The sequence below is a fragment of the Chiloscyllium plagiosum genome, chromosome 15, assembly GCF_004010195.1.
Source record: "Chiloscyllium plagiosum isolate BGI_BamShark_2017 chromosome 15, ASM401019v2, whole genome shotgun sequence".
Taxonomy (NCBI): Eukaryota; Metazoa; Chordata; class Chondrichthyes; order Orectolobiformes; family Hemiscylliidae; genus Chiloscyllium; species Chiloscyllium plagiosum.
This window is the reverse complement of record NC_057724.1, coordinates 55,999,397-56,025,920: the sequence shown is the minus strand read 5'-3', so window position 1 is coordinate 56,025,920 and position 26,524 is coordinate 55,999,397. Positions and strand designations below refer to the sequence as shown.

At 39.4% G+C, this 26,524-nt stretch overlaps 1 protein-coding gene across 2 annotated transcripts in view; it reads right to left on the bottom strand.

Annotated features, from left to right (window-relative positions):
* Window positions 1-26,136, bottom strand: part of LOC122557341 (short transient receptor potential channel 5-like) — a 101,178-nt gene extending 75,042 nt beyond the window's left edge. The window contains exons 1-2 of one of the 2 annotated variants that reach the window (XM_043704946.1): window positions 25,268-26,136; window positions 1,603-2,002 (exon numbers count right to left, since the gene is read on the bottom strand). In XM_043704946.1, the coding sequence (XP_043560881.1) occupies window positions 1,603-1,980 (378 nt within the window). In that variant the 5' untranslated portion in view covers window positions 1,981-2,002; window positions 25,268-26,136. The remainder of the gene's footprint in view (window positions 1-1,602; window positions 2,003-25,267) is intronic. The other variant, XM_043704947.1, reaches the window with a different exon arrangement.
* Between the last annotated feature and the right edge of the window lie 388 nt (window positions 26,137-26,524).

The window sequence follows — 26,524 nt, the reverse complement described above, 5'->3', positions numbered from 1 at the left end:
ACACGACCAGCTATCCTTAGTAGCCACACACGCAGAATCCAAGCAACATGAATTCGACTGGGACAACACTACTATTATAGGACAAGCCAAACAGAGAACAGCCAAGGAATTCCTAGAGGCATGGCACTCATCCACAGATTCAATCAATAAGCAGATCGACCTGGACCCAATATATCGACCACTGCAACGGACAGCTGGAACTGACAACCGGAAGCGGCAGAGACAAACCACTATAAATGCCAGAGGAAACATCACAGAAGTGCTTCACATGAGGCTCCCAAGCACTGAGGATGTCATCTAGACAGGGGACGAAACGTCTGCAACACAAATTCCCAGCTCGGCGAACAGAACCACAATAACTCTTCCCTTACTTTTAACAATGTGTGTGTGGGGCTCCTGAACTTGTATGTCACTAAGATTGAGACAATCTAATCAGTTAACTTTGCTGTGGCCCTCTCTCACATAAGCTTATCGTACAAAACTACCTTGAAGACCATCCTGCTCTACCCCTGAGCTCAATTCTTCTGGCTTACCTCAATCTCCTTGATAGCTCTGAGTTCAATCTTAGCAATGGAACACATCTCCTACTCACCTGATTGTATCTTGAGTCTACACTTCCCAGCCTGCTTCCTAATGTCATGTATTGGCACTACCTCCAACCTTTCCTTTTCAAAACTCTTAAATCTATTGTTAACTTTCAGATCTGTGTCCATCTTTCTTAGAATTCAATATTCAAATCGAGTATTCACACATCATACCGAGTTACCAAATTAGCTGCAGTACTGAAGCAGTTCTGATCAAAGTTGCAAAATGTATCTTGTACAAAAGTGACAAAAGTAAACTTTCCTTCTTCATTCTTGTAAACCTGTCTATACGTTTGACCACAGCATCCTCCTTTGCTACATCTCCATTATTGTCCACTTGGATAGACTGCTGAAATTTGGTTCCATTCTCATATCCAGGAAGAATATCACTTGCAATAGCTTCTCTTGCAATTCCCACAACGTTACCTCTGGTCATAGAAGCATAGAATTCCGACAGTGCGGAAGCAGACCATTCAGCTCATCAAATCCATCCCAACCCTCCGAAGGTATCCCACCCAGATCCACCCTCCTACCTTTACCCTATAACCCTGCATTTCCCATGTGTAACCCACCTAGAATTTTATGATTCTATGATTCTAGTGTCCATTAAGAATCTATTCATCACTCCAAGCATTTCTTATTTATATGCTACCCATCGATAACACAACCTGAAAGTGTTTAATTAGTTTCCACATAAATATTGGGAAATCAGTAAAAATTGTTTTCAGACTATACTCTGAATGCTGTTCCATAGTTCCTAGCTCCAAGCTTCACTCTAGCAACTGTGTATGACTAAACAGCCTGCTTATAACTCAATGCTTTAATTGACCCTGTGATGAGCAGCCAATTACATATTAATGTCATGTATTAAACTCATCATGAGGAAGAATCATGTGATCAAACATAAATCCTGTCACATATCGCAGATGGCTTACCATCCAATTGCTTACCTCACCAGACCACACAGCAGGATAACATATTCAAAAGCATTGACATAATTTGCAATTAGATTAATTACCTGTTTTTCTCCACTTGGTTTCCTATAATGCAGCAGAAGCTCAACTGCTCCAACAACTTCCTTTCGTATTGCATAGAGCAATGCATCCCCCACGTAAATGCTGAAACTCAGGAGCAGCTCCATGATCTCTAAGTTTTCATTTTCAATTGCTATGAGGAGTGCACTCCGTCCCAGAGGGTCTGTGCAGTTGATATTAATATTAAAGTAGATTTCAGCTTCCTCCAGAGCTTGCTTCACACTGGCATAGTCCCCCTTTTCCACCGCATTCAGATAAGCTTTCTCCTCCAGCGAAAGCTCATTCTCTGCACGTACAATCTGCAATGGAATCCGGTCTATGTATGGAGAATAGTTGACCTTTTTGTAGTACAGCTGGGCCATTGTTCATTGTGCCGCATGGATCCTGTTTTAAAATGAGAAAAAGAAAATTCTGGAAGCTTAGCTTAGCTTTTAGAGCACAATTGATTCAAAATTGACTCTTTGAGTGCTAGGAAGCATTTTTATTAAAAAAAATTGAATTGAGTAATCTTATGTGGGGTGTGGGGTAGGAGAGGGGTCCACGAGCAGCCTTTGTACTCCAAGGTCAGGGAGAAAATGAAACAATCAGTTTCTCAGTTTTTTTTCATTGTCCAGGAGCTATGTGCATGTATATGTTTAGATTGTTTATGTTACCATCACAGCCAAGTAGCCTGTCAGCTTCCGAGGTTCATACACAAAGATATTGGCTGAGCTACAACACAATGGCTGACATCTGTGGAACCACAGCAGTAAGAATGAGTCAGTAAGGAGAATGGGGAAGAAGGCTGGAAATAAGTAAGAACAAGCCATCACTAATGGCTGCATCACTTACCTATTAAGAATCTTTCCCAATCATGGTTCACATGTGAGGCATTCATTGATACATTTGACTATGTGTTCTGAAGCTCCATCTGTCCACATCCCCTTTTAAAAACCCTTCTCTTTGCACGAACTGTCTGTCAAACACAAAGTATTCCCTTTTCACAGTTGAGTTACTGACTTCTCTTCTTGCTGCATGTTAAATTGCTCTGTTTTTTACATGAGGGGTGCTCTATAAATTATAATTGTTGGGGACATGTGCAGTGCAATGTTTATTGTGAAATAAAATATCTGGTCATTAAGTAATTGCTTTTGGGAACAAAGTAGATGATGCACTTCCCTACATAATAATAGTAACTGTAACTCAACTGTACATTATTTACTATAAAGTGTTTTGGATGTCTTGACATCACAAAATATACTGAATACATAATGATATTTTGTTTTGAATCAAATTCCTACTGTTCATTTGCATCGAAACTGGCAGCTTCTCATCCTCTTACTCAATCTTCTTGGGAGGAGAAGAAACAGTTTTACAGAAAAGCTCTACATTTTGAGAAGATTTATTTAGTTTGGTTATAGTCAGAGCATTTCCAGCTATGCCTTCTCTTCCTGCCTCTGAAGTTCCCTGGATCAATCCTTTGTAACCTTATTTTCCTCATCTATACACTGACCCTTGGTAAGATCATTTGCTGACATAGGATCAGCTGACACCGTCCAGCTCCTTTCTCCCAGCACCGCTCTTGAACCTTCTATTGTCTGTGTGTCAAATCTTGGAAATGCTGTAATTTCTTCTGGTTAAATATTGTGATGGCCACCGTATATTCTGGATACTTGCCACCTATTCTATCAAGTCTGCTGTGGCTCAGTCAGTAGCAGCTTTGCCTTTGAGTTGCACATGCGCTGGATTCAACTTCCAGCCAATGGCTCGAGTGCAAAATCTGTGATGGCTCTCCTGTGTCACTGTTACAGGTGTCAACTTATAGATGAGATGTTCATCGAAGGCTTTATTCACCTACTTGGTTGGATGTAAAAGATTCCAAAGCACTATTTTGAAGAGGGGCAGGGGGGTTATTCCTAGTAGCCTAGCCAATATTTCAATATCACCAAAACCAGACTATCTGGTCATTGTCATATTGCTGTTGACGGGAGTTTGCTGCACACAAATTAGCTGTGTCATATATCTTTCATTGATCATAACAATGCCTACCTGTCAAATATATTGCATTGGCTGTAAAGCAGTTTGAGACAGTTGATGGTCATGAAAGCTGCAATGTAAATGTAAATCTTTTTTTCCTCTCCTCATTGCATCCCAGCCCCTATCTTACATTGTCAAACTGTTACACTGTCAAATTTTAAAACATTCTCATTCCTATTTTCTATGTTTCTATCTCATCTCATTCTGCGCTGTGCTTCAACTCCATATCCTCTCTATGAGAGAAATTGTTATTTACAACTTTATATTGTTGAGTTTCACCCTTCATGAATCAATCTACAGCTAAAACATTTACCTCATCTTTCCTGCATCTTATTCTATGTCAAGTCTGACTTACTTCCACCTATTTCCTTACTGAACTGCATTCATTCCCAATGTACCTTGCTTCTAATTCAAAATCTTAATTATCTTGTTGTGTTCCCTCCAACAAAGCTCTCTTTCTCCTAATTTAGTGTCTCCCTTTGCTGCCATAGCCTCACATATTGGATTTCCCTCCCTAAATTTCACAGATCTCTGCTATTCTCTCCCCTCTTTGATAAAACAGTTGGTCATGCTTCACAATATCTACTTCTTTGGCTCAGCACTTTTTAATGCTTTATGAAATGCTTTGGGATGTTTTCTATCTCTGCTGGCACCCTTCACATCTTTTCATTCTGCTCAGAAATACTTCAACCAAGGGCTCAAACTGACCTCAGCTCTGGGCAATGAAGAGAAATCAAGTAATTCAGGATTATCTTCAAAGTTATAAGTTAGTGACAAGGCAATGGAAGTTTCAAATCTCCCTTTTAATGTTCTGTGCCTTACATTATGCTGGAATAGTTCCACAGTCCTTGTGCATTGTCAAAGTGCCTAGACATTGAGGATTTGAAATGCAGGGCTCTGATCCTGATGGTAATACCCTTCAGGTGTTCGTGTGAACAGTGCACCACATATTCACATGGCTAGTGGAAGCTTGCATCACTAAACATATATCTGCCCCATACTTCCTGCATTGAGCCCCTATCAGGCACAAATCTATAAACGCCATCTTCTTCTTTGATACAGGCTTACTTGCGACATATTTACACAAAAGGTCTTAATATTTGAGGTACCCTTCTCAAATCTGAAATACCTTACTGAGTTCAGTTTCAACGCATTCTATTTCATGTCATGGCCTCTGTAATTACATTGTGCCCTTTGCATTCCCAGGATAAGAATATGTCTAGTGTAGGAAGATTCTGCCTTTCTAGATAAGTAGCTCAACCCTTATAAGACGACTAAGCACTCCCTTTAATATTTTGACTATCCTATCCCAATTTGGATTCAGCCTAACACATACTTCCTTTTCCACATGAAATGCAGAACAGGCTCAAATAGAGTAACTAATACCATACTAATTAGTTCATTCTAAGGGCAAGAGTGTTCATAGTATAATAGAATTTCAGATTCCGTTTGAAGGTGAGAAATGTGAGTCTAAAATTAATGTCCTTAATTTGAATAAAATCAATTGCAAAAGTATTAAGTTACACTTTGCTGTAGTAAATTGGGAAAATAGGTTACAAAATAAAGATGGTTAGAGATGCAATGCCAGCCAATTCAAGAGATGATTTACAACTCTCAAAAATGATTTATTCCATTGAGAAAGTTAAAAATCACACAACACCAGGTTATAGTCCAACAGGTTTATTTGGAAATACTAGCTTTTGGAGCACTGCTCCTTCATCACGTGGTTGTGGAGAATAAGATCGTAAGATTGTTTTGCAATCTTATCCTCCACAACCACCTGAAAAAGGAGCAGTGCTCCAAAAGCTACAACTTCCAAATAAACCTGTTGGACTATAACCTGGTGTTGTGTGATTTTTAACTGAATAATTTACATAGAGTACCATGCAAGACCATTATTTGGAGAGCTGCAGAGAATTGGAGAGATTCCCTGGGTTTTGGAAAGGTTCCAATAGGTTGCTATAACCACAAATATAACACCATTATTCAAGAATGGAGAGTTAGAGAAAGCAGGAAGCCATAGGGCCCATTGACATAACATCTGTCATTGGAAAAAGTTGGAATTCAATTATGAAGCAAGTGTAGAAAATCAGAATAGAATCAAGCAGAGTCAACGTGGTTTTATAAAAGGGAAGTAATATTGTTGAGTTCTTTAAAGCTGAAACAAGCAGGTTAATATAGTTGATATGGAGACTACTAGACATAAAGAATTTGTATTTCCAAACATCATTCAACAAGACGGCACATAAAAGGTTGCTACACAAGATTCAGGACTCTTACTGTTGGATGTACTATATTAGCATGGTTCAGACGAGTGTCTAATTAACAAGAAATAGAGACTCAGGGTAGAGTTAGTTTCAGGTTAGCAAATTTCATCAAGTGAAATGTTACAGAGAGCCTTACCTATTTGCAATTTATATTAATAACTAGGACGAAAGGACCCAGTGCCTTGCAGCCAAATTTGCTGATGCTATAAAAATAAGCAGGCAAATTATTTTTGAGGAGGACAGAAGGGGTCTGCAAAGTTTGAATGGTATACTAATAAAGTAGATAGGTTGGCAAAAACTTAGCAGATGGAATATAATGTTGGAAATTATGAGGTTCTTTTTTTTAGCAGAATGAAGATGAAGAATGTTATTCAAATGGAAAAGATGGAATTAAAAGACTGCTGCAAAACAGAGCGATATGTGTGTCCTCATATAAGAATCACAAACCGTTGGTATGGTCAGCAAGGATTCAGAAGGGCATTGCATTGGGACAGCTCAGAGAGGTTTCACTAGACTGATTTCTGGGGTTGTCCTTTGAGGAAAGGTTGAGTAGATTGGGCATATGCTTATAAGAGTTTTGAAGAATGAGAGGTATTCTTATTGAAACATAAAAGATCCTGAAGGGGCTTGGCAGGCTAGATGCTGAGAGGATGATTCCCTTTGTGAACGAAGGAGCATAAGTCAGAACAGGGGGTCTCAATTCATACAGATATGAGGAAAAATGCCTCTTTCTCACAGCGTATTGTAATATTAGGAATTCAGTACTCTAAAGAGAAGTAGAGACTGAATCATTGAATATATTCAAAGCTGAAGTCAACAATTTTTGATCTTCAAAGGAATGAAGAGTTATGTCTGGGAGTCAAATAAGTGGAATTAAAGTCATTTACGATCAACATAATCTTACTGAATCACAGAACAGGTACAATCAGCCAAATGGCCGACACTTGCTCTTATTTCTTAAGTCCTTATTATAGAAATAGTTAGGCAATATCTGTTTGGAACAGGATTACGGGTACTAGTGCAAGGGAGAAATCAAATGCTGCTAGATTTTGCAGTCAATGGAAAAGTGCATGATCTCAAAGACAACTGTTGACTACAATCTAGTAACATTGTGGCTTGATTTCTCGCTTCCCAAAGTCAACCCAAGTCTTGTGCTAAGTCAAGAGGCTCACCAGACATGCAAAAACAATGATAAAGCATGGAAAGCAGCCGATCATGTTTAAAATATTCTCACTGTGAACAAGACAAGAAGCAACACCATGGAATTCTTTCACTTCTAGAACAAAAAGAGAAATTGCGAGAAAATCTCAACATGCGCGGTAGCATATGTGGAGAGAAATCAGTGTTTGCGTATCAGATCCAGTAACTCTTCTTTAGAACTGCAATAAAGAAATATACCGGAGGAAGAGTTGTGGTGGGGGCCGGAGCAGGACTGGAACCAGGGATGTTCCACGTATTCCACAAAGAGCCACGCATAACCAGGACCCATGCGGGTACCCATGGCCACCCCACTGACCTGAAGAAGGTGACACGGGTTAAAACAGATGTTGTTCAGGGTGAGGTCGAGCTTGACAAGGTGGCGAAGGGTGGTGGTGGATGTGGACGGTCCAGGAAAAGGCATTGAGTCCAGAGACCATCCTGATGTGGGATGGATGTCTAAAGGGATTGCATGTCCATGGTAAAGAGGAGGCAGCTGGAACTCCGTGAACTAGAAATTCTGAAACTGATGAAAAGTGTCAGTGGAACAGCAGATGTAATTGGGAAGAGTTTGGACAAGGGGTGAAAAAATCGAGTTAAGGTAGGAAGAGATGAATTCTGAGGGGCAGGAGGAGGTAGAAAGAATAGGTCTGCCAGGGTAGTCCTGTTTGTGCATTTTGGGAATGTGGTAGAAGCGGGTTGTACAGGGTTGGAAGACTGTGAACTTGGAAGCGCTGGAGGAGAAAAAAAAGGTTATTAATATTACAATAATATTATTCAGAAAGATCAGTTTTTCATACCCATTGCCTACATGGCCCAGTTGGTGTTAACTGAAAAAACGGTTTCAGATCTTGAGTTAGATAAGAGCAGTTTTAGATTTTCTTTATGCTTTTTTATAGAAGTTCTACCTTCACTTGAAATAAAAAATACTGATTACTATACTGAACATAGTGAAGATGTTTCTTTTCTGGATGGTTTATGGAAAATCTTTTAAAGCTGGTTGTGAAAGAGCAATTATGCTTTTTTGACAACGCAATTTTCACTTTTCACTTTTTGCAATTTTGTGTGAGTTCTACGTCATATGCCATTCAGTCAGTGTCGTACCTATGGCAACTGTAATATTGCTTTTCCCAACTATGCAATAGCTAATGCCAATAATAACAATAGTAGAACCATTCTTGATATTTATCTCAAATGCATTTATTATTATTATTTAGACAGTTATATATTTTACCTTTGCCCAAAACGATATACACTACGTATTTTGTGCTCTAGGCAACAGGAGAAATTAAAAGTTGGGGCATTTGGAAACATTTTCATGAACAAGAGATTTTTCCAGGTCCAGTGATTGCGTAGTAATGCAGTACCTTATCTAGAGAATGGACCTGCGAAACAGAGCTTTATGGTTACCTTAATGTAAGACAAGCAATTCTCATTAGTTCAATGAATTCTAATTGACTGTAGTCTGTGGGAACTTCAAATAATAGGGAAGTATAGAATTTCAGAATTTTTTACAGTTAACTGTAATTTTCAGAACTTGCTGTCAGTTACAAATGAATAATTATGGTGAACAATGGCAGTTCATTATCATTACTATTGAAAAATTCAAGCCAATAATATTGATGCTATAATGTTTGTAGACATCTCAAGAAAAGGAAAGGAGCTAGTCAAATATGCAATGCCGAATTCAAAATTAGGTCCATATTTTGTCATTGGGTTTCATTTACTTGTTCTGAGGAGGAAAACATGGCGAAACGTTTTTGAATCCTTTCTTAGAAGATGGCATGTGTTGATTGGAGGGCATCAGGAATGCAGAACACTTGGTCATTAGAAGAATTCAGATTGTTCAGCTAAGTAATTTCTATGTTCTTCATATTCTTGTGACAACTTTTCAGTTGCCAACGTGGCACTGAGTATCCAAAGGAGCGAATGCTTTATGTTGATTCTCACCTTCCATTGTTTCGCCCATTATGAGTTGAACCTTCTTAGTTCTGGCTTGTTCAGTAACCAAGTGAATTTAGGTATGAGTTTGGAAAGCCAGTGTAAGGTAATGCTGCTAAGAAACTGACATATGCCACAAAAAACTAATGCGTCAATTCACTACCAAGCTGTACTATTTAATAAACTACAAGGAGGGGACTGTAAGTCATGTCTTCTTAAATGAGTATGATTATAAGCTGAGTAATAATTATTCTACAGGCTGACATAGTGGCACTGGCAAGACTTATATTGTGTGACTATATCTTTATCTATAGAATTGTTTATGTAAACTATATCAATGGAAAATTCAGAAGAAGGAAAAAACCATAACAGATATTGTGATGCTTTTAGGTGCCATGGCACCTCTCCTTCAGCTGACCACCATGAATTGGAATATTCTCCTTCAGCTGACCACCATGAATTGGAATATTTATTATTTTAAATTTCTGTATCTTCTCTTGCTATGTTGTCTTGAAATGGAACCCTCTCCATTGAATACTGTCAGAAATGCCCTAATATCCAGCCTAAATTCATTTTTGTTTAAGCAACTTGCTAGGATTGGACATCAAGATTTAAATTAAATTTTGATTTGATGGCTAAGTAGGATTAAGACAAAACTTTAGATCATTTTCCATAGATTTCATTTAATACCAGAAAAAAAATGGAATTACTGGTTAAACCCAGTAATATGAGCTAGACGGATTGTGTAGCTGTCCTCATTTGTAAAGCAGAGGCAACATTACAAAATGGAATATATTCTTATTCGTGTTACAGGCCAGTATATAATGAGATCAGATGGACTTTCAAGTTTTTATCAATATACTCTAATCTTGCTGTAACTGTCAATGTAATGTAGATTTATGAATACTATAATTTATTAGATATGTAGATGTACTATTTAACAAGAATCAATTGCAGGGTTGAACTGAAAATACCTTGGCCATAGGCACTATTATGTGACTCAAAAAAGGTAATGTAACTGTATTATATGATTCATACTATAGTGCTTCAATTTGGGTGGTTTATAACTTAAGATCAATGTTGTATTTGTCTGACATTCATGCAATGCTCTTTGCGCAACTGGCATTCTTCTATTAGATGAATCATCAACTTGGAATAACATTTTTGAACTAATTCTTTTTAATAACTGGAATACAGAGAAGCATTGGAATTTTCTGCATCGAGTTTCTTGCTTACTTTAAGATTCAAGAAACGGTTTTCCAAATTATATTGCATTAAATTTAAATTATGGCTTAGTTTTGTAGAGTCCAGAAATCTTGTTAAAAGTATGGTGAGTAAATGGCCACTACTTAAAGATAGAACTTTTCTTTAAATGGAGTGAGATTTATATTTCCTTCAACTATTCTGATATTTGTTGAACTGATTAATATTTTATTATAACTTGTGCACATGAACGTTTTCAAAGAGTTCACTAATATACAATTTCACGGTGCTGAGAAAACTGACCTCTCTAATACGACATTGACACATTAAGTCTAATTTTTCTGTGACATTCTTGGAAGGGAGGAAGATTTTGTAGGGAGGCGTATACCCACTGAATAACATAAGGTTGACCCCAATTAATTTTCCAGGGCCAATCCTAATTATATGTTTCCTCTGAGCTCTGGCATACAATTCACCTATTACAGCAAGATCATAGACTTGGAGTGGGATATTGTAGATTGCCTCATCTATTTAAATTGGCTGTAATTGTCTATTAAAGGGCAAAGCAGCTCTTCAAGCAAACCTTTAGAGGGAATATTCAATGAGTTATTTGCAGTCCATACACTTAATTTTGCACTAGCAAGACTGATAACTCAAATTTCCTAAACTTGCAAGGAGAATGCAGCAACAGTTTAATATCACATTTGAAAGGAGCAGAGGAAAAGAGTGATATGTAGCACCTGACCAAATGTATTGCAAGGGATCGATGCAATTTATATTACACAAAGGGATTGGACCAAATGAGGAAAGTTTGCAGACCTGCATAAATCAGATATGATTAAGCTACCCACTTGAACCTTCTGCCAAATAGATGAAAACACATCCCCACACGTTGATTGCAGCCTGATACAAAGCACTCTTGAATGTCCATCATACATTTTGAATGGAAGTATGGTATTAATTCGTGCTGCAATTTATTGATGGCACTCTTAACATAATTTCAAACTAACATATCAACAAACAAGTTCTTCTACCAAAACCTTTATGATGCAGTGCCTTTTTTTAAATCATTCACGATATGAGGATGTTGCTGGCTAGGTCAGCAGTTAAGAGTCACACGTAGGCTAGACCAGGGGAGTTTCCTTCCCTAAAGGACACTATTGAATCAAATGGGGTTTTCCTAACAATTGACAATAGATTCACGGTCAACATTAGACTTTCATTCCAGACTTTTATTGAATTCAAATTCCACTATCTGTGGTGTCAGTGTTTGAAACTAGGTCCCCAGAACATTATCTGTGTCTCTGGATTAACAGCCTAGCAATTATCAGTAGGTCTTTTTCTTCCTTTGACCTATACTCATATCCAGGATGGGTTCCAGCATAGGTACCTGTGTGTTGTTTTATAGGTTCCCATCACTCCAAACATAACAAATTTATTTGTTGACTTGCGTGACAATGTGGCAATACTGATAAGGAGTAATCCATGATTAAATGACTTCAAATTATTTTTCCCTGAACACCTTTGGAGAGGCCTCTTTATAAATGGTAGTAATTAAGAAATAAGACAGTGATGTATGGTGGAGATAGACCTTTTCCGAAACAACCATTTTTTCATACCTTCTTATCCTCACACTCACCGATAAATACTTACATAAACCGTGCCACATTGTTGCAAGTCAATCAATACTTGGAAGGGGATTACAATTTTTAAATTGTAATTTTCATAGGTATTTTTCAATAAATAGCTATATAACCAATAGTCACCCAAGAAGCTCGCACCCTGCATCCTTCTCAGCAGTATGTGCATGTCATCAGAATCAGATATACACATCCACATCTTGAGAAAGTAATAGAGATTCAGAGATAGATTATTAGAGGACAAACATGTAATAGTGGTAAAAGTAGACTGGAAAGATAGCAGGTAGACTCTCAAGATGATTTTGAGAAATATGAGCATGAGTAGCTCCATCATGCTCTGGTTGTAATTCAATGGGGAAGGACATAAAAATGCTGGCTGCACTGATCAATACATCAGTCACTTGTTTGTTATATGCAAAGCCGGTATATTAGTTGATAATACAAATTATCTCCATGGTAACTGGAAGGAAGTGCATTCAGATATTTGAGGACACTGGTAATCTTGACTGCCACTGAGTGATTCTACGTTTCAGACTGGATTCAAATATCTTTGCAACCAATGGTACAGCAGTGGACCTGGTTCTGTGCTTATCCAGAGTCTGTGGAGGGACTTGCCTTTTGTTATTAATTTCAGTCGAGCCAACACATACAGTTGGTGGTGTAATAATGACTAGCAATAGTATAGTTCTGGAGTCTAAATGTCATCTGGCTTTAGTTTGTGCTATTTAATATAATGATTTGGAATATCAAAAGAATCTTCTATCATTAATATAATATTTATGGCCAATTGGCAGGGATTCTGCCAATTGTAATTAGCTGGTTTGTTACTTCTGAGCTGGGGTAAATGTTTCCATGTCCGTTATCCTTTCACCATGTCTCACTTCTCTGATCAACACATTTGCAATTTTTTGAGTTGGAGTTGGTTACTGTTAAACGCTGCCATATAATCTGATTCCCAAAAAATGGAAACAAAGCATCCCAAAGGAAAGAAACTGAAAGAAAAAAAGGAAATACAGAAGAATAAAATTAAAAGTGCTTAAAAAGGTCTTTGCAGAAAAAAAGGAAAAATATTAATTAAAGAAGTTTGTCCCTTTAAGAATGTTTTTGAAAATGGAGCTTCTCTTCATACGCACACCAGATGGGTTCTACACTCAGTATGATTCCACCATGAATGACAGGAAACTGCACATTCTGATTACCATATATTATCATCTTATTTGAATAGTACACAAAAATTCTTGCACAAAATATGCAAAGGCAATCAATCAGATGTTAAACTCGAATACAAAATTACATATTAAGGTTGTCCAGTGGTCTTTATAGCCCAATTTACACCAGCAGGAATGATCCTACCAGATACAAAATGTCAAATATTCAGTTAACTATGGAATGTGTATGCACACAACTGCACTACTTCATATACATACTAATGATATTACAAGTTTGAAAATTTGAACCCAGAAACGTTGGATTTACCTTTAACCCTGATGTGTGGCTGCTCAAAGAAAATCATATAATGATGGTAATTTATAATCTTTGGTTTGTCTATAGTCCCTTCCACACAGCCATTATGATGAAAATTTCCCAATCAATTTGAATATCATCTTACAAGGACAAATAAATACTCTAATATTCCAACTTAATCTGTCAGAGCTGCTTCAGTTAACAAGTCTATGTAATATCATTATCCATATGATTCCTGCAGCTGCTTAATGTCCCAGTTCTTTGCAAATGTTTCACTGACTGGAGATTACTTGGTTGGACATGGCAACTAATAGCTGCCCATGTCAAATAGGTTCCAGAAATAGTCTGCAGTCTGTTGGACCTACAAGTGAGGACGAATGAGAATCTTAAACACTTAGAACTGTAGAGAGAGAGAGTCATAGAGGTGTATAGCACAAAAACTCATCCATGCTGACCAGATTTCTTAAACTGTATTAGTCCCATTTCTCTACATTTGTCCCATTTCCCTCTAAACTATTCCTATCCATGTACCTGTCCAAATGTCCTTTAAATACTGTAGCTGTGTCCACCTCGACCACTTCCTGTGGTAGCTCATTCCATATGCACATCATCCTCTGTGTGAAAATGTTGCCCCTCAGATCCCTACTAAATCTTTCCCCCACGCCTTAAACATATGCCCTCTAGTTTTGAACTCCCTAGCCCTGGAGAAAAGACTTTGGCTAATCATCTTATCTATGCCCCTCGTGATTTTATGAACCTCTCTAAGGTCACCCCTCAGGCTCCTATGTTCCAGCGTAAAAAGTCCCAGCCTATCCAGCCTCTCCTTATAACTCAAACCTCCAAGTTTTAGTAACATCCTTCTAAATCTTTTTTGCACCATTTCCATTCAATAACATCTTTCTTTGGCAGAGTGACCAGTTGATTGCTGACTCCACAGAGTCCTCCCCTGACTGGGGCTGAGCAGTTGCCTAGTGTGTGGCTTCAGTAATGCAGTACTCCAAATGTGGCCTTACCAATGTCTTGTACAGCTGTATTCAATGCAAGCATGCCAGACACCTTCATTACTGTCTACCTGTGATGCTACTTTCAAGGAACTATGTACCTGTGCCCTTAGGTCTCTCTGTTCGACAACACTCCCCAGGGCACTATCATTTACTGTGTACGTCCTGACCTGGTCTATCTTACCAAAATACTTCACCTCAAATTTATCTAAATTAAACTCCATCTGCCATTTCTCAACCCACAGATCCCATTACATTAATAACTTTCTTCACTGTCCACTGTACCATCAATTTTGGTGCCATAGGCAAACTTACTAACCATGCCTCTTCTATTCTCATGCAACTTGATTGAGTAATCCATGGGTCCAATGGCAAGGCAGTGGACAAAATTCATCTAAAAATGTTCTTGTATAATGCCTCAGAAGGTGAAAAAGGAGAGAGAACTTGAACTTCTGTTCAAGTGTGCCAAAACACTTCAAAGTCAATCATTTACTCTGGTAGTGTAGTCGCCATTATTATGCAGAGAAAAATGCCAGACAATTTGCATCCAGAAAAATCCAACAAAAACAATGTGGAAAGTAACACGTTAACTTTTTTTAAAATGCTATTGGCCAAGGGATAATGATTGGACAGGAATATAGGAGACTTTGTTGTTCTTCTTCAAGTAGTGCCTTACAGGTTTTACATCAGTCTGTGGTCAATCTCAGGTGAACACAACATCTGCCATCAGAATCATTGATAGTGTAGCATTCTTTTAGTACTGCAGTGGAATGTCAGGCTGTATATGTGCTCAAGTCACTAAGTGTAGTTTGACCTCACGATCTTATGGTTCTGAGCCAATAGTGCTACCAGCGGCATCACAAATGATAAAAATGGACTTCCAATATGTCGTGAAACATTTATGTATTTTCATGTTCAAAACTACCCTATCTTTGTTCTCAGTGGTCCCTTTCCTTGCTATCTGGCTTAAGTAATACACTCAAATTATTCACATCTGCAGAGTACGTTGCAAAGACAGTGAATTTGCTAATAATATTATATGCCTCTATTTGGAAGGAGTTTTTAAAATTTGTTCATGGGATATCAGTGCAACTGGCTAGACCACCATTTATTGCCGACCCCTAACTGTCCCACAGAAGGTGGCGGTAGCTGTTTTCTTAAACAGCTGCAGTCCTTAGGGTGTAGTGATAACCACAGCATTAGGAAGGGAGTTCCAGGATTTTGACCAGTGGCGCTGAAGAAACAATATATTTCCAAGGCAAGATTCAGTGTAGCATGATGGTGGTGTTCTCATGCATCTACTGCCCTTATCTTGGAGAGTACCATCAGATAAATGTTGATCAATTACTGCAAAGTATCTTGCAGATGGTTCACATTGCTGCCACTGTGTGTCATTAGTGAAGGGAGTGAGTGTTGAAGGTGGAGGATGTGGGGCCAATCAAGCTTTATGCTGGACTGTGCCAAGCTTCTTGAGTGTTGTTCGAGCAGTCACTCTCATCTCACTCTGGAATTAAGCTCTTTGATCCATGTTTGGACCAAGGCTTTAATGAGATCAGAAGCCAAGTGGCCCTGGCAAAACCCAAACTGAGTATCAGTGAGTAGGTTATTCCTTTGTAAGTGCCACTTGATATCATAGTCAATAACCTGTTCACACAGTTTGATGATGACTGAGAGTAAACTGATAGAACAGTAATTGTCCAGGTTGGAATTTTCAAGTTTTTTTGGACAGGACATAGTTGGGCAGCTTTTCATGTTGACCGAATAATACCTGTTTTGAAGCTATACTGGAACACATTGGCTAGGAACATGTATGGTTCTGGTGCACTTATCTTCAGTATAATGCTATAGCATTGTCAGGGCCCATCATCTTTGCAATATCCATGGCTAGATATCATGTAGAGTGAGTTGAAGCAATTGAAGACTGGCATCTGTGATGCTGAGGATCTCAGGAGGAGGCTGAGATGTATTATCAATTGGGCATTTCTGGTTGAAAATTTTTGCAATTGCTTCAGCATTGTCTTTTTTTACTGCTAGAGTTATACAGTCATACAGCATGAAAACAGACCCTTCGGTTCGACCAGTCTATCAAGCAGTGTGGTCATCACCAAACCCACAATCTGTGATTCGTCTGTGATTCCATGCTGAACATAATCCCAAACTAAACTAGTCCTACCTGCCTGCTCCTGGCCCATATCCCTCCAAACCTTTCCTATTCATCTATATATTCAAATGTCTTTTAAACATTATAATTATATCCACTTCCACCACTTTCTCATGACATTCATTCCACACGTGAACCGTTCTTTGTGGCAAACATTTGCCTCTTATGCCTTTTTAAAATCTTTCTCCTCTCCATTTAAGAATGCATCTGCTATATATTCTGGGCTTCCCCGTCACTGAGGATTTGGATATTTGTGGAGTCTCTATCTCCTATTAATTTGTTTATTTCCCACCACTATTCGTAATTGAACATGGCATGAATGTAAATATTGGATCTGATCCATTTACTGTGGGATCACTTAACCACGACTATTGCATGCTGCTTTCGCTGTTTGTTCTGCAAATAGTCCTTTGTTGTATCTTCACCAGATTAATATCCTATTTTTAGTATGCCTGGTGTCTCTCCTGGCATGCCCTCCTACATTCTTCATTGAACCAGATTTCCTGGTTTGATGGTAATTGTAGAGTGAAGATATAAACTCGGCCATGTAGCCAAATATAATTCTGCCTTTCCTGATGGCATGCAGTACCTCATGGATGTCCAATTTAGAGTTGCTAGGTCTGTTCAAAATCTGTCCCATTTGGCACAGTAACCATGTTACACAATACAATGAAATGTATCCTCAGTGTAAAACATGAGGAATTATCAATATAAAAAGTTAACTACATCCAAATTTGCAAACACTACTGAAAACAAAAAATCTTAGACCATAAGACCATAAGACATAGGAGTGGAAGTAAGGCCATTCGGCCCATCGAGTCCACTCCGCCATTCAATCATGGCTGATGGGCATTTCAAATCCACCTACCCGCATTCTCCCCGTAGCCGTTAATTCCTTGTAATATCAAGAATTTATCAATCTCTGCCTTGAAGACATTTAGCGTCCCGGCCTCCACTGCACTCTGTGGCAATGAATTCCACAGGCCCACCACTCTCTGGCTGAAGAAATGTCTCCGCATTTCTGTTCTGAATTTACTCCCTCTAATTCTAAGGCTCTGTCCACGGGTCCTAGTCTCCTCGCCTAACGGAAACAATTTCTTAGCGTCCACCCTTTCCAAGCCATGTATTATCTTGTAAGTTTCTATTAGATCTCCCCTTAATCTTCTAAACTCCAATGAATACAATCCCAGAATCCTCAGCCGTTCCTCGTATGTTAGACCTACTATTCCAGGGATCATCCGTGTGAATCTCCACTGGACACGCTCCAGTGCCAGTATGTCCTTCCTGAGATGTGGGGACTGCATTTGCTTTCTTAATCACGGACTCTACCTGCATGTTTACCTTTAGAGAATCCTCAACTAGCACTCCCAGATCCCTTTGTACTTTGGCTTTACGAATTTTCTCACCATTTAGAAAGTAGTCCATGCTTGTATTCTTTTTTCCAAAGTGCAAGACCTCGCATTTGCTCATATTGAATTCCATCAGCCATTTCATGGACCACTCTCCCAAACTGTCTAGATCCTTCTGCAGCCTCCCCACTTCCTCAGTACTACCTGCCTGTCCACCTAACTTTGTATCATCGGCAAACTTCGCTAGAATGCCCCCAGTGCCGTCATCCAGATCATTAATATATAACGTGAACAGCTGCGTCATCCAGATCATTAATATATAACGTGAACAGCTGCGCCCCCAACACTGAACCCTGCGGGATACCGCTTGTCACCAGCTGCTATTCTGAAAAATAACCTTTTATCCCAACTCTCTGCCTTCTGTCAGACAGCCAATCCTCAATCCATGCCAGTAGCCCACTTCGAACATCATGGGCCCTCACCTTGCTCAGCAGCCTCCCATGTGGCACCTTATCAAAGGCCTTTTGGAAGTCTAGATAGACCACATCCACTGGGTTTCCCTGGTCTAACCTACTTGTCACCTCTTCAAAGAATTCCAACAGGTTTGTCAGGCACGACCTCCCCTTACTAAATCCATGTTGACTTGTTCTAATCCGACCCTGCTCTTCCAAGAATTTAGAAACCTCATCCTTAATGATGGATTCCAGAATTTTACCAACAACCGAGGTTAGGCTAATTGGCCTATAATTTTCCATCTTTTGTCTTGCTCATCTTTCTCATACATCTGCCAAAATAATCAAAATATTACTGTAGACTGAGACTGAATGATAAGATCTGACAGTTTATTACTTTCTGCCTTTTATACGGTATAAGATTATGTGCTTTCAGGATCACCTGATGAAGGAGCAGTGCTCCGAAAGCTTGTGATTTCAAATGAACATGTTGGACTATAACTTGGTATTGTGTGACTTCTGACTTTGTCCACCCCAGTCCAACATTGGCACCTCCACATCATTGGGATTACATGGTTATTTGAACTCTGAAACTTATCTTTTGATAAAAGAATGATTATTAGTCCATATTCCCTATCCACTATATGACATCCAAAAGATTTTAAGTTTCAGGTTTTACTTATGGAAAATACTTGTAACTATGAATGCAAATAAAAGAAAGGTTTCAGGGGAAATCCATTTGAGACCTATAAAGGAATATTACAAATCTTACACCTGTAGAGTATTTCTGACTTTTGGGGATAAACTTTCCAAAGAGGTTTTTCCCATTTCCTGTAGGAATATCAGAAGATCTGTTTACATTGTATCTCCAAGGATTCCACTGGTCATAGCACCAGATTGTGACAACTCCCTATGGAAATATTATCCCTTTATTTCAGATTGCAAGTGTAGTAATTCTTTTAGTTGAATTCCTTCCACCTAGCTTACTTCTATATCAGAACATTTTCTTCTTGAGTTCTGATGAAGGGTTAAATCCTTCACCTTTTAGACAAGAGACACTGCCTTATCTCCATAATTTTCTGTTTTCTGTTTTTATAATTACAACAAATTTCTAAACAGAGTAACAAATGTTTTTCTTTAATTGCTTTGGGGAATACTTTACCTTGTGAATTGTCATTTATTGTATCTCCCTAATCTGAACTGTCAGTCACTTTTCTGAACAAGTTCCCATAAGATTATAAAGATAAGGGCAGGCATAAACTATTCAGCTGTATGAGCTTACTCTGCCTCTCAATATCTGATTGTCACCCTAACTTTCTTGCTTGTTCTCTACAACACTTGACTCTCGTGAATCAAAAATCTGTTTAATTCACCTCAAATAGTGTTTCTTCAGTACATTTCCTCTTCTCCATTTGTTTTTCTTTCTGGGAAGTAATCTGAACTTTCCAGCATTTCAGTTATTTGGCATGTAGAGAATTTGAGTTGAGTTCTGATCAAGGTGTTATCCTTGTTCTCAGCACCATCTCAATCATTAATGCACTTAGTGATAAAACCGAATTCAATTTTTAATAGTACTGTTTAAGGAATATTATTCCAAATTCATAGTGAGCGTGTGTCTGGTCCTGCCAAGCATATCTTTTCCTCTCCTTTTCCAGCATGACCTTCTGTTCCTTTTGTAGTTCAACAGGTAAGAATAAAAATATGGGATGACAAGGAAAGTGTCTTTTTTATACTTAGCTATTTTTACACTTTTGATCTTGTTGTCTCTTAAGTTTACAAGATATTTTCAATGAAAATTGCTTTGACATTGACAACCCTTCCTAGTAGTCCAGCTCTGATTCATTATTAAGAAAGATAATGCATCATGATCCCTGACCAAATGTGCTCAGTACAAGCTGTCTGAACTTAAATCCTCTTGTTTTGTGATACTAATGCCTGACGAAATTATAATATGTTTGTGCTTTGTCTTTTGTTAAGTATATTAAATACTTCAATGTCTTCTCGGGGATGCCGCTTTCTGAGGCTGAAGGGCACTAGCTTAGAAAGTTGTTCCTTAAAACACTTCATTTTAGTATTAACAATCAGCCTTATAGTATACAGGTTAGTGATCTTTTGGATCCAGCAGGCTATTTACAGAAGAGTGAGTAGAAGTGTATGCAGCATTCTAAGACTGATCTTGAGAGGAATATTGTGGATTCAGCATGGACTTTTGACAAATTGAGCTGGATTGATTTAACAATGTAATATGACAACCTTATTTACTGTCAGCATACCACGTAGATGTGATCAATAATGAGTCTACTAGTTCCACTATGTCTCCTCCATATACCTCCTTGATCAAGCTGTGTTTCTCTTGTGAAGTACATGTATCCTTTATGTATTCCATCCCAATGCTGAATTTTATTTATCATTAATTAGTCCTAAAGCTTTTTGTTGAACTCACTCTTCTGCTTTCTTCTCCTATCAAGCTTCATGCTATTGGTGAATTTAATGCAGGACAAAGAAGATAGGAATTACGTTAAAGAAGAAAAAAATGTGCTTATGAAACAATGTCGGGTGGAAAATGCAATTGGCAACCAGGCTGAAAACAGAACACTCAGAGGAGATGTGAAAAAAAAATTAAAAGAGAAAATGAGTATATAAAGAGACTGGAAGTAAAAGCAGAAGGGAATCCTCATATCTTTTATAAGCATATGTAGTAAAAGAGTGGTAAAAGGAGGAGTAGGGTCAGTTAGAGAGCAAAAATGAGATTTAGGCATGGAGGCAGGGGCATAGGAGGATTCTGTTTTCACCAAGGAAGATGCTACTCAGGCCATGAAGAGAGAGGGATTAATTCAATCACTACAAATGTTTACAATTAATAAGGATAGATTATCTTAAAGTTACTAAAAGTTGATAAGGCACTGGCACAGGATGAGATGCATCCAAACATACTGAAGGAAATGAAATTGTTGAGGCGTTTGGCCATAATCTTTCAATCTTCTTTAGACTCAGGGGTGGTGTGATGGGACTGGAGAATTGTAAATGTTATTCCCTCATTCAAAAAAGGTGTAAAGATAAATCCTGTAACTACAGGCCAATCAGTGGTGGAAATGTCTAGAATCGATAATTCATGGCAAAATTAATGACTATATGGACAAATGCAAGTTAATTAATTAAAACTAACATGGATTTTCTAATGGAAAATCATGTTTAAATAACTTGTTAATGGTAACAGAGAGTTTTGATGAGGGCAAAGTTGTTCATGTGTTGTACATGCACTTCCAAAAGCTCATTAATATAATGCTGCAGCACAGACATGCAAGCAAAGTATTGCTCGTAGAATAAATGAGACAGCAGTAACATGGATCAGGGTCAACTGTGTGACACAAGCTAACAGTAATGGAAAATGAGTATTCTTCTGACTGGGGGAATGAGAGTATGAATTTTTTCCAAGGTTCAGTGTTGGGACCATTGTTTTTACTGATACATGGATTTTGATGCATTGGACAAAATTTGTTGATGATGCAAAGCTTGAAAGCATTGTAACCCTTGAGGAGAATCATGTTGAACCCCAAGAAGATATGCTCAAGTTGCTGGAATGGATGGGCAGCTGGCAGATGGATTTTTAATGTGGAAAAATGGGCATATATTTGCACAAGGTGGCAGGACAGGTTGAGAGAGCAGTTAATAAAGCAGACAGCATCCTAGCTTTTAGTAATAGGGGCAGAGTGAAAACAGTAAAAGTTGTGATGTTGACTTTATATAAACACTAATTTTTGTCTCAGATAGATTCAGTTCTGGGCACTGAACTTTAGGAAAGATGTGAAAGTCCTGGTGAGAATACAGAGAGATTTACAAGAATGCATCCAGGGTGAGGAACTCCAGTAATGAATATAGATTGGAAAAGTAGAGGCCAAGAGGAGATCTCCAGAGGTATTCAAAACCATGAGATATTTGGACAGAGTAGATAGGGAGAAACGTCCTAGCTATGAAAGCACCGAGAATAAGGCGGCACACATTTAAAGTAATTGGCAACAGAAACAAAAGCAATTTGAGAAGAGGCTGTTTCATTCTGCCAACAGTTGGGCTCTGGACTGCACTGCCTGAGAGTGTGGTGCAGTCAGATTCAATGATTGCATTTGAAAGTGGGCGAGACTGTAATTTGAAAGGGAGCAATGTGCAAAATGTTAGGGGAAAAAAGAGAGTAGTATTAAGAGATGCCAAGTTGGAGAGTCTGTGCAGATATAATGAAGCAGATTGCCTTTTGAGCTGTTATATCCTGGTTGGATTGAGGTCATAACTCCAGTTTGGAAGACCCCTGCGGCACTTTATTATGACCGAGTACCTCTTCGAATTTATTCTTAGAATTACAGACTTCCTGCCTCTTGTGATGTATGTTTCTGTCGCTAAGTTTTGCAGGTACAGGTGTTAGAGGCTATAATTCTGCATGAATTAGGGCTGGTCTCTCACTCTTGGTGAGTTGTTACTATTACGAATTACAACTTGTTATTGTAATGAAATGACAATTAATGAACCTGCCATGGTTATCAAGTGAGCAATGGGGCTCCAATCCAGTTTTTGTCTCAGAGAGAGCCTACCCATGGCATCACAGTCCTGAGCTTTACTCCCCTTGGCTCACTTAGTGCCACGTTACCCTGTTTACCCGCTGTATTTAGCTAATAGTAATTTCCTCTGCGTTATGTCATCCAATGATTTTTGCAAGTTTAGCTGTCAGAATTCAATTTTCGCACCGGCTTATTTTTCTATAAAGGACTCTCCTTCTCCACCCCTCCCCCCACCTGAAGTGTGGTGACCCTTAGGTTAAACCACCGCCAGTTCTCTCTCCCTCTCTATAATGAGGGAGCAGCCCTGTGGTCTGGTAAGACTATGGTGACTTTACCTTTATGGGGTTAATGTCAGTGCCAGTTCCCCAGCCGACGTAATTTCGGAGGAAACGCTCTGAAAACACTTAGGCATTTTCCTCTCTCTCTTCCGCCAAATTTACGGCCGTGACCGCTCCAAACATTCATCTCCTTGACCTTATCTCTTCCACTCTTTTTTGGTTTGGAAGTGCCGGTGCTAGACTGGGTTGGACAAAGTTAAAAATCACACAACACCAGGTTACAGTCCAACAGGTTTAATTGGAAGCACACTAGCTTTCGGAGCGCCGCTTCTTCAGCTGAACCATCTGATGAAGGAGCGTCGCTCCGAAAGCTAGTGCTTCCAAATAAACCTGTTGGACTGTAACCTGGTGTTGTGTGATTTTTAACTTTCTTTTTTGGAGATGGCGCGGTTGAGGTTAATCACGTAAAATCTGAATCTTCTAAAGTCTGCGCGCACAGTCTTTTCCAGTTTGTGGTCGATTTGTGAAATTGCCTGCGAGAATTGGGGTTAACGGGGCTGCTCTTGGCAAGTGGGAGTCGGTGGGAAATTGGAATCATGTCTGTCAGAATGAACCTCCCTGGTGTTCGTCAATGCGCTCGTAGTAACAGGGAAAAGCTTCATCAATCTCCTGAGTATTTTTTGGGAGGATTTTGAAGAACAGCGTATCCAAACTGGATTAACCATTTGTTGTCAGCCTTATGGACCGGCATAGGAACTCTGTTCCCTAATGCCAATTGCCAAGATTCATGTTTGCTAACAATGGTTCAATATTCAGTGTTTAACACTTAAATAAATAGTTCAAAATAAATTATTTCCCAAGACCGCCCCCCCCCCCAACCTTTCATATTCCTTGTAGCAACAGAGATCCCAACATTATTCAAACCAAACCCGCACACCACCCCCCTCCCGTCCCAACAGGCAGCTGTGGATGTTTACACTTGTACAATTGAAAAATTGCTTCAATGTAATTGTAAAGATTGTGAGGAGTACCGGCCAGGCTATGGGTATGTTACAGACTGCTTTCCTCCGCTGGTTGTTGAGAATCGGCCCTCGACATTAATTGCACTGCTTGTGATGGGGGGGGGGGGGGAGGAGGAGGAAGAGAAAAACAGTCACAGCCCGAGAGGCAGCTTTAAGTGTTCGGGAAGATGGGATCCCGTTAAAAAGACCCATACATAGTTCATAAATGACTGGTATCTTAGAGACTGAAATTGTCATCTAGTTGCCTCGCTGAGTCAGGCAGGAACACCACTAAGCAATAGAACCAAGGATGAAGATTCCATTTAAAAAACAAACTATAAGCAATTTTACAAGAGCTACCTGTAAGGCTGAGGGATTTAAACCCCTACAGCCCAGCCCAGCCCACTTCCCCCAAATAAACAAGCCAGAAATCAATGGTAGTTTCACGCGCCTGGGTGCCATCAATTAATTCAGACCCACGCACTGAAGGCGAGACCTGTCCACTGTCAGTAGATCTTCCAAAGTGTACGTTCTTTTTCCAGACGGGTTTAATGAAAGCTTACTGAGTTGTTTATTGCCTCTGACTGATTCAGTTGACTTGTTTTAAAAAAAGCTGTGTGTTTGTTTGTGTGTGTGTGGGGGGGGGGGGGGGGGGGCATGAGTGTGAGAGAGTTCTGAGTAACTGTAAACGGAATAATGGACTGAAGGGTCTGTTTCCATGCTGTACACCTCTATGACTCTATGACTCTAACTCGAATAAGGCTGCCTTCTCTTTGCCCGCTTTTGCCCGTAGGTCCATCTGACCAGATCCTATAGCCCCCCCCCCCCCCCCCCCAGTGAAAGGCCGCTAGCACTGCCTGCTATTGCACGGACGGGTTCGGATTCTCTGTCTACTGGGTCCATTTTGGGGCTTGTTTTTAAACACGATATTTCCTAAAATCCATCCAATTCTTTACGTGGTTCAGACAGGATCGTTGAAAAAATAGCCTGCATTCGATTCGCGCAATGGCATCATTTCAAAACCTAAACATTGCCATTCTTAGCAAATAAAAAGATTCATGTTTTTATTTAAATTTGGCTTTAAAGAGAACCAACTAAACGCACTAGAATAGGATAAGACATCTATCTTTACCTGTACGCTCGGTTCCCCCCATAAATCGGTGCAGTGTAGTTTTCGCTGAATTTATAACGCAGCGATTGTACTAACGTTGTCATCCTGAAGACTTCGCCGCACAACACAATGTAAATCGCTGAAGATCCTAAGATCCCAATCGTTTTAGAATTCTCCTCAGCACACGGCGGTTGTGAAAATGAACTTTTCCGCCAGAGGACACTTCGCTTTTAATTTAGCGTGTCGAAAACGTTATGATATCCTCCAGGTTCGGGGGCTTGCTGGTAAAAAGTGCAGCAGAGAGGCTTGTTGTTGTCAGTCCCTCTCGGCTTCTCCAGATCCTCCTTAGGAACCCAGTCGCGCTGCTCTCCATCGAGATAGGAGAGCTGAGGAGAAGCTGGGTTTTACATTCCGAGCCTCTATCAATACCCAGCACACTTCACACCCTCCCCACCTCTGAAGCCAGGGCAGGAGGGGTATTCGCTCTTGGATGACAGGATCTTCGATAGGTCAGTAATGTAGGTACAGCTCTGCATTGATGTGACAGAGGCGTCACTCAGTCAGCCTTTGGTGAGAACGCGAGTCCGACACATAGCACATGCTCCAGAAGCGGGGGCTGCCTCTCTCTCTCACAAACACACACACACACACTGCAAACGGTGACAGGTAAGTTATGAGGTTCTTTCCTTCACATTCTCCTTCGTTTCTCTTGTTTTTATTCCCTCGTTCCTTCCTCCTTACCTTCCTTTTTACCCATCCTTGACCTTTCAAAGATCGCCGGTGTTTGGGCAGTGGAAGAAAAAACACTGCAGCTTCTGCTTCATGGGGTTGTCATCTCATCTCGTTAGCAAAGCATGTACCCTCTTGTAGTTCCGGATAGAATCTGTTCGATATTCCCCCATGCTCTCGCAGCCCAGAATAAACAGAAATCAGGACATGCTTGAGATTTTTTTTAGCCAATGTAGCACCTGGACATTGGGGTGATTTGGGTTGGTTCGACAATCTCCAAAGAAAGAACTTGGATTTTAGTAACACCTTTCTCCACTTTAGGATATTCAAATGAGGTTCTTTTGAAAATCTAGTCTCTGGGGAAATGTAGCAGACAATGTTTGCACAAGTTCTGACAAACTGCATCAAACCAAAAAAAAATCTGGTTTTCAGTGTTGTGTGTTCGACAGTTATTGCGGGACATTGGGAGCACTCTTAAATTCTCCCGTCAATAGAGCCATGGAATTTTCTACATCCATCGGGCTTCAGTATCACATTTCATCCCGAGTA